The sequence below is a fragment of the Rhamphochromis sp. 'chilingali' genome (genome assembly GCF_963969265.1).
Source record: "Rhamphochromis sp. 'chilingali' genome assembly, chromosome: 13".
Lineage (NCBI taxonomy): Eukaryota > Metazoa > Chordata > Actinopteri > Cichliformes > Cichlidae > Rhamphochromis > Rhamphochromis sp. 'chilingali'.
The window spans coordinates 23,912,379-23,921,544 of NC_137940.1; the positions used below are offsets into that span (position 1 = coordinate 23,912,379).

Sequence of the window (9,166 nt, forward strand, 5' to 3'; positions counted from 1 at the left end):
AGCTACCTAGCCTGACCTGTCTCCCCCATGTGATGTTTGTGTATTGTATGTACGATCGGCAAAGTTACTCTCTTAATTGCCCCTTGGGGATAAATAAAGTCTTCTGAATCTGAATCTGAATAACCTCTGTTCATAATTTGATGTGCTCTGTAGCAAATAGGGCGCGTGGTTTTGAACATAGTAAACAGGCAGTTTATTGAGGGTGTTCTTAAAGCATGGAGGATAAATGTGCGTTGGGGTGGTATAGAGGCCTTCAAACAATCAGAGCTGCGGTCTGCGAGGAGACTGGCAGACTGGCAGCTGTACCTTCAGACGGTGTTGCCAAGCCTGTTGATCACTGGTTAGCCGCATTGTTTACATGGTCAGAGGCGTTGGAATGTCAGTCCACTTTAAAACCAGCGCTTTTCTTTTATTTCAGGAAATAATGTAGTTGAGTACAGCTAAAAACATTACAGGGAAATCATTCACAAGTGGATACAAGTACCCAAAGTGGCATATTTACTATGATGACTATCCTTTAGTCTCCTGAAAACTCAAGATAGTGGGCATTTTCAACATGGCTTTATTTATTTATTTATTCTTCAGATAATGTAAACTAGAGTTGCCATTTTTAATGATTTTAGCCAACTCATATACTTTACCATGTGGAAGTTGAGTTTGGAAGTCTGATATTATTCAGAAGTTTGCCTTTTTTCATAATAGTTTGCTAGCAGTGGAGTGGGCTGTAGTAGTACAAGTTATACTTTTTGCTTCACTCGCATCTACTTGGTGGGCCTGTTACACTCCTCAATAGTTACCCCTGTCTTACCCGTGGCCCCCCAATAGCTTGCTGTGTATGGTGACATAGGATTTAAACTGCATCCACACAGGAAGCTGGTCACGTGTTGCTTTGTTTGGTAACTGGTCGCTAGTGGACATTTCAGGCTCTGCTTAACTGGGTATTTTCTGATATATTCACTACTGATCATATGTCAGTCAATGGCGTTGTGCTTCTCACTGATAGTTACATCAGCCTCTCTCCTCAGTGTTGAGAAAAGTGAATCTTGGGATTACCCCCTGGGGTTTTTAATGTGGTCGATTTAAGACACAAATGTCATTAATCTTTTATAGGCTGAGGTCGCCACACTGCTGCAAATCACCTGTAGTGTGGATGCAGCTTTAGAGGGATTTCAGAAGGTTTTTCGTTTGATCTCTGACTCCTGCAGTGCATGTCTTGGGCAAGATACTGAACCCAAAAGCTTGTGTTTGCATAAGTGCATTTACCATAGATTAAAATAGTAGACTGAAGAATAAAGCAAACACTAAAGTTCTAAAAGTTTAGCAGACACTTGCATGAAAATCTGATGGTGTAGTTAGATTAGTTGAATAGTAACCTCACAAGAAGAAGCTTTGAACCCCACTTCATACCTAATGTCTGGGATAACCTCTCATGAAGTGAGAGTGAACATAAGAAAGCTGAGCAGCCAACCTTTATGCATTGAATACATGAAATTCATTGAAATAGATGGAAGAATTTGGCGCTGGGTGAATGTCTGAACCTAGCTGTATGCATCATAGTGCTACAAAAGTGGGGGAAGGGAAAATCTTTTCATTTCAATCATTTTGTTTTACCTGAAACTAAGACACTCAGATACATGCAGAGAGATTTTATAGTTATAGATTATGGTTACTTTTGATCAGAAGCATATAAATCAAGAGTACAAACTTCTATAAGTCAAACAATTGTTTTCTAAGATAGAGATGACGACTGAATTGGGAAGTTTTGACATTTTGAAAATTCAAGGGGCTAAAGTGATTTTCTTTTTTAAAATTATTGGCTAAAGGGGGAAAAATATGCAAATGTTGGTGCTTGTAGATTGTTTCAGTTATCCGCTGCACTATTAGCAGGAACTGGCGATATGTACTCTTTGGCCTTTAAATTCATGCTTATCTTAAAATAAACCTGTGTTAGTTTCTATAAAATGCAAAGTCTTATTACCCTTGATGGCATTGCAGTGGTGTTTCTACTTTTTCGTGATGTTGGATGATTCATTACTTTTTAACACCTTCTATGCCACATCCTGACTGAGACAGCTTAATGTGAGAAAAAGCGCCTGACACTGTCAGCAAATTTGAGCACTGACTGTGTGGCAAGAAAGATAAAACCAAAGTGGGTTAAAGTTGTTGTTTTTTCCTTTTTACATTTTTGAAGATTAGATTGATATTTTGCTGCTGGATTTCTTTGCTGTTGGCCAATGATTCTCAAATATGTAGGGGTACGTGGGTGGAAAATTTAACAGATGAAGGTATTTGGGACCAAATAGCTCTGGGGACTTTCTGGTGGGCGCCTGACCATTAGATCACTTAACTACATATCTTCTAGGTTTCTCCTGCTTTTATTTGCACTGACAGTAGAAAAATTATGCAATGGCTAGCTTGTAATTGGGATAGCAGAAGTTACAACCGCACTGACAAGATGGTAAATTGCAGCTGTGTGCTTTTGGCATTTGGGGTACTGTGACTGCTTGCTCTTAACTTGGCCATCAGACAGAACCATGCTTAAATGTCACACCATCACTTTAAAGTATTGCGCGTTAGTTTGCTATCAGCTTAAAACACAGACCCAGGGTAGCCATTTAAGTCCTTTTGTAATGCAACAGAAAGTCAGTGATCATCATCTACAGCTTTATTACAGTGCTGCAGTCCACTCTTATCTCTGTCGTTTCCTTTAAAAGTCCTTAGTATAATCCACGATCCTAATGTTACCCCATACTGCAGCAAAGATGTGCTTTTTTCATTATATCTATATATTGTTGACAATATACAGTGTGATTATGGTCAATTATAAATAAAAATGATCTCACAAATTGTGCTGCCTGGAGTTGCTAGCAATGCCATGCCATAGGTACCATAAAGCCCATACAGTTGTACACTAAAGTGATAAACCATTTTGTTCCATATCAAATACATTTTGTAGTAACTTTTTTTCATTTGTTCTTAAAGTTTAGTAAAAAGTAAATAAATAAAAGGTAAATGAGTCAATAATCATACCAAGTTGAAGCAGCCCCAAATAAAACAATGGGAAACGTAAATCAGGTTTATGAAATATATTTGTAGTTGGTGGGTATTGTGGGAATTGCTACATACACGATGAACATGAAAGTTGACTTCATTGCTGTTTGTAATATGCAGTGCTAAGTTTAACACATCGGCACACTCGCTTCTACTATTTCTTTCACATAATATTTCTGCCACTTGCGATCGTGATCACACTAAAAGCTGATGTTTCCCATCTGCTACCGTGTTCAGAAGAATCATAAATGTGACCTTTTAAGACTATGGTGCATCATGAATTTGTGGTGAAATTTGTGAGATACTTTTACTGAATGCTTGTTGTGGTTTGATTTAGCAGCACATGTGGGTTAAAGGCTGACTTCCTGTAAGACTTAGAGTGTCACATGCACATTAGCATATAGGGAAGCTGTAACTTGTGGTGAGATGGGGATTTTTTTAATTACTCGGGGGATTTTATTTATTGATGTTTTCCATGGCTACAAATTAACTACAGAAAAATGTATGGAATCATTATTGTGGCAATGAGTTCACTGTCATGTTTGGTGTGTTTTAAACTTTGTGACATGGTATATTATCCTGTTGGAAACAGCCTTCAGGAAATGGGTACACTGTGGCCATAAAGGCTGTTCTTAGTTGGTACAATGATTACCAGACTGTGCCCCCAGAAACACTACCATCTTGATATAGTTAGTATGGCTGTAGTTAGTGTGTTTAACTATAAAGCCGTTAAACATCATGCTACAAGTCCTGGAAATTGTGTTACTGCTAAAAAAAAAAGCATGTAGCTTTACAGTTTTTCTATTTTGACTGAAGTAAAGGTGAGCTGTCGTCTGTCTTATTTCGTCACTGTGAGATGCTGGCGTGTGGTACAGCTTACATGTGTCGGTGTTGCTGTGGTGACTTCAGAAAGCTATTACTCATTACTATAGAGCTGCGGTTGTTCGTAAGACGAGGAAAGGGCAAATATCTGAGTCTGAGTGCATCTATACCCGAAACTTGCAGCAAAACGAATGCAGCTCAAGTAAATTACAAACAAAAAAGAGAAAATGGTTAAGTTACTTCAGTTGCTGTTAAAGTGTAAGCAGTTATTTTGCTGGTGGTGATGGTGAGAATGAAACACTCAGTTTGAGGCTTTTAAAATGGGTTTTCCCTAACAGACTCTCTTATATACTGTCTGTGGCACCGTCAGTAACATGGGCTTCATCACTTGAAGAAACACATACAGAATTACATTTCTGTATGTGTTTTGGTGACATGTTGTATAGGGCATTTATCTGTGTTTTAAGAATTTTTCTTTTTTAGACAAAAAAAACAAAACAAAAAACGACTAAAGCAAATGAAGGTTAACTATCAAATGTTTCTTTGTAAGATGGAGCTGTGATATTTCTTTTCCTCTAGTTAAGCTCTCAACTCTTTGATACTCAGGATAAAAGTATTCTTTTTATGGTATACCTGGGTTATGTCCTAATTTATTTAGGCATTATGTATGTTGGAAAAATAAAGTACTGAGGGAAATGATATAATTTTGAGATTGACCTCAAGATAAGCTCTTTTCACGAAAATCTGGGTTTTACATGTGTTTGCATGCATTGTCCTTGAACCTGGTTTAGTTATTTCGTTGCCTCTAAGTCAATACGGTGGTACCTTTTTTAAAACATTTCCCACTGTGTGTTGAATGCATTAAACTTCTGTGGGTTACAGCTGATGCTGTTATTACTATTTCTGTAATTTTAACTAAAATACTCTAGATGATTTTTGTGTATGGTTTAATTGAAGTTGCGAAGTGTTCACATAGGATATGCCAGCAGTTGGCTATCAAATGCTCCTTCAATTACATATATTAGCCTAACAGGGCTGTTGTCCCGCCTTAAAGTGCATGGCCCTCTGTCCTCCTGTTTTATTATTTATTAGAAACATGCGTGCAAATGCATGGTTTTTTAATCATTTAGAATTTTAAACACTATTGTAGTTTTATCAGTTTTATGTGTCCCGCTTTTAATATAAAATATGATGGTATGTGATGATGTTTCTCACCATTATTCACCTATACCCTTCTTGATTACCAAAAGTCTAACAGTTCTGTTTGATTTTCAAATATAAGCTCACACCCAGTTACCCGTGCACATTATAAACCTGTAGGTAGGGAATCGGTAGAAAAGCACTGTAATGACAGAGAGGCTCCTTTGTTAAGATGCACGTGCGTATTACAGGAGACTAAGCTCGTGCTGTGTGAGCACTTTGCTTCACATGGAGAGTAACTGTGTTGTGGAGCTGGGGAGCTGAGACCCTGATGCCACTGTAATCCTGATGATTACAGAGAGCACACATTCTCTGTGAGGGCTGATCACAGAGCACTGGACACAGCAGCACACACCAGTCACTTCACAGGAGGTCTTTGCGATGTGCGGACATGTGTCTGTGAGGGAGAGACAGACAGAGAGAGCTAGAGTATGCAGCAAGCACATTCATCTTGCATGAAGTTAGGTGTGTGTCACTTTTTTGTGTCACTTGTAAAACCCATGCACTGCGCTGGTATTCTTCACTGAGTGGCTAGAGGCTGCATTTAGGAACGCCGTTACTTCTCGTGATGTTTCCTAATACTTTGGAGCCCTACAGGTATGAGCTTCAAACAGGCACGAGACACCTCTGTCTCCATCCACACAGCAGAGACTGGGACTAATCGCAGCGGGCGCCACACACCTCAGGAAGGTAGCAATTTTCCATCATTACCGTTAAATCCTGCTTAAAAGAACCGGATTCCACAGGCCTAATTACAAGGTGTTAATAATAACAATGTAATGACAGTCATTTTAAAGCCTGCCCAAAACCATAATCCATCGCCCAACTGACTCTCACATTTAAGTGTGTAAATGCTGTGTGATGTCTGAATTTTGAAAGCACCATGATTGTTATTGATTGCCATTGTGATTACTCCAACAGTCGGTGTGGCAGGGTCTGCGCGTTGGGGCTTGAATTAGGAGCATCGTCAGCTTTTGTCAAATGGAAATGCAGTTCTACAGACAGACGCTGATGCTTGAAGACACGGCAAGCCAATCTACCAGCCTAATTGCTGTACGGGACAGAGCTTAGCAGCCAGGGAATCGATTTACATATATTAGTAAGGTTTTGTATTCGGCCTCTGTCTCATTTAAAATGATTCTGCATTAATTCAAGACATCAAGCATGACTATGTGCAAGCTTTTTCAATGTTAACTAAGGGTATGCAGTTTGCAGAGTGAAAGAAATACAGCCAGGAAACAATCTTCCACCATGGTAATTACTGCTAAATGAGGCTGATGCGAAGCTGACCTGCTGTCTGGTTAGGGGTGTGGCAGAGTGCCCTAAACACAACGTCCAATCACAAGTCTTCCCCCAAACCCTGGGATCAAGACTCATCATTGGCTGAAAGTCCCAAATGCACGCCAGACTTTTTCCAGCACTAACTCTGTCAGCTTTGTGACAGCTTAAGAGAAGCTACTCCAGATTCCTCTCTGACCGGTCTCATTCTGGGACCAGAAAAGTGTCTTATGGATTGTACTTAAATTCTAATACTGAAAAGAAAGAGAAGAAAAAATGTCTGCGTCTGGGGACTCAAGAAATGAGTTTTCCACAGAAGAGGATGCAGGATCAACGCAGCTGAAGCTCGGGCGCATGGCACAAACATCCTGTCTTCCCTTCAGCGTTGAAGCTCTCATGTCGGAGACGAGGCCGCTGGCTGTGACCAGCAAAGAAAAGGGAAATTATGATTTGAAGGAGGATGAGGCGCAGCGGACAGATGAGTGCACACAAAACTTAATATCTATTAAATCACAGCCACTGGAACAACAGGAATTTCCCTCTTGGATATCCAGCTCCATTAAGATGTCTACTCCCCCACGTAAGTCATTTTCCAATCCAGTTTTATTACTAGTTAGTGGTTCAGTTTTGAATCAGGGTTTGTTTTTTTTAAATCAGGGTCTTCGAGTACTGTAAGTCATCCAGTTTAAACTTTTGTAATGCAAATGTGTAAAGTTGGAGGAAAAGTCCCACAGCTGGCTTCAAGTTCATAATTTTAAGAAAGAGTTTTTATGCATAATTAATACTGAATCAATAGACAAATCAAACATTTTTGACAGAACAAGAAGGAGTAATAAAAAGAGAAATATATTGATTTGTTTTTAAGAATTTTGCATAATGATTTTTCTACTCACCAGTTTCACATTGTTTAAAGATAATCATCTTGCATTATTTAAAATTTTAGATAGTGGTAAATACTCTAAGAAGCAGGATACAGGAGAAGCGTGGCTTTTCCATCAGTATTGCTGTCCATTAATTTTCTGATCATTACTTTTCCTGTTTAGTCATTTGGTGTTAAACCACTGAAAAGGAAAGAATTAAAGGTCTGTTTGCTTTGACAGCTGATTTAGTTTCATGTTTTCCATATATCCTGTAGGGCAGCTTAGTCCGACAGTCTGCTCATTGAGGAAGCACAAAACCAACCGTAAGCCTCGTACTCCCTTTACCACAATGCAGCTTCTGGCCCTGGAGAGGAAATTTCGTCAGAAGCAGTACCTGTCCATCGCCGAGCGGGCCGAGTTCTCCTCCTCACTGTCCCTGTCCGAGACCCAAGTCAAGATCTGGTTTCAGAATCGACGGGCCAAAGCCAAGAGGCTTCAGGAGGCTGAAGTAGAGAAACTCAAACTAGCAGCTGGTGTAGGCTCCAAAGCTGTCTTCTACCCAGGATACTCATCCTTGGGTTTTCCCCTGCACGCTGGTTCGGCAGGGCTCTATGGACTGGGCTACTCATATGGCCGCACCCCTGTTCTCCCTGCTGCACATCTGGCTATGTACGCCTCACAGGTCGGCTACAGCCTTTTCCACCTCTCCTGAGACGAAAAAGAAATATACAGACAGATTGTGCTAAAAGGGATGACAAGAGTGTATCATTAAATCATGCACCTTATGCAAAACTTGTTTGCATGTGACCTGAAGTGGACTTTAAGCTTCATTGTTTGTCTTAAGAAGGATTTACAAGTGTTCTGCTATTTGCAAAAGACTATGGAAGGATACAGCATCCCGAAGGTCCCTCTTTGCCATTTGCAAACATAATACCAGAATACATATTGTTCAGATTGTCTTTTCTGCCCTTTTTCTAAAGTGTTTCTCACTTGTTACCCTTCAACATGCAGGGATATTTCACTGCACCTTTAAATCATTGAATACTCAAGTCACACATATTTATTTGTAATAGTTTTAGAGTCACATACTTGATGTTACATATCTTCATTTTCATTAGTTAATATTTTATGTATATGATATTAAATTGAGATCCTTAGCACGCCCCCTCGTTTGCTGTATTTATTTGTAGCCTGCATACAACACAAGGTAGAATTGGTAACCTGGTGCGGTTACTTTAATGCAGTTGTCTGCTTCTTTTGATGTGGTCTTCTGTTCATACCCAAATTGTGTTTAGTTCTTTGTTTGGTGGCCCATCTGCTTCTGAAATTCAGTGGCCTCCTTTTGTTTACCACACATGCAGGAAGAGGCTCTTTTCTTCTCATCTCGTTTAACACGCCTCATATGCTTTCTTCTACAGAAATGTTAAGGTCAGTGCAAAATATAACGTATTTCAACTGCAATTACACAAAAATAACATTTCCCTCGATGATTTCCTTCCCCTATTCTGAATGCATTGTGAGCTCTACCGTCTAACTAATACTGTCTTTGTTTCCCAGAAAGTCGTCATTATATCATTATTTCTTTTTCTCACTTATGCTGTTTTGGGTGTAAATTATCTTGTAAAAAGATCAATGCGTTACGAGAGATTTTAACTTTTGATCATAAATGGTTCAGTTCCATTCTGGATGAAAGTGATCCTAGCTGCTTTATTGCTATAGAGAGGCATCATAAACTTCAACTTTTGGCAAGAATTTGGAGCATTTAGCGTCTTTATTTGGGCCTAAAAGCAGTGCTGTAATCTTAAATCCCTAAAATGTGTTATGTCTTGTGCTCTTTTGCTGTTTGGGCTCCAAACTATTATGCAAGGAAAAATATGCTTTTTATTTTTTTTTAACAATATCTTGAATTTCTGCATTTATTTTTCAGGGACTCTTTGATATAAGAAACTTGTGTG

At 39.2% G+C, this 9,166-nt stretch overlaps 1 protein-coding gene across 1 annotated transcript; it reads left to right on the plus strand.

The window, feature by feature from the left end:
• Nucleotides 1-6,511: 6,511 nt before the first annotated feature.
• Nucleotides 6,512-8,732, plus strand: LOC308408684 (homeobox protein MSX-2-like). Its single transcript, XM_080901062.1, has 2 exons — nt 6,512-6,931; nt 7,487-8,732. The coding sequence occupies exons 1-2, from the start codon at nt 6,628-6,630 to the stop codon at nt 7,921-7,923; spliced, it is 741 nt and encodes a 246-aa protein (XP_080757188.1). The 5' UTR covers nt 6,512-6,627; the 3' UTR covers nt 7,924-8,732.
• Nucleotides 8,733-9,166: the final 434 nt, after the last annotated feature.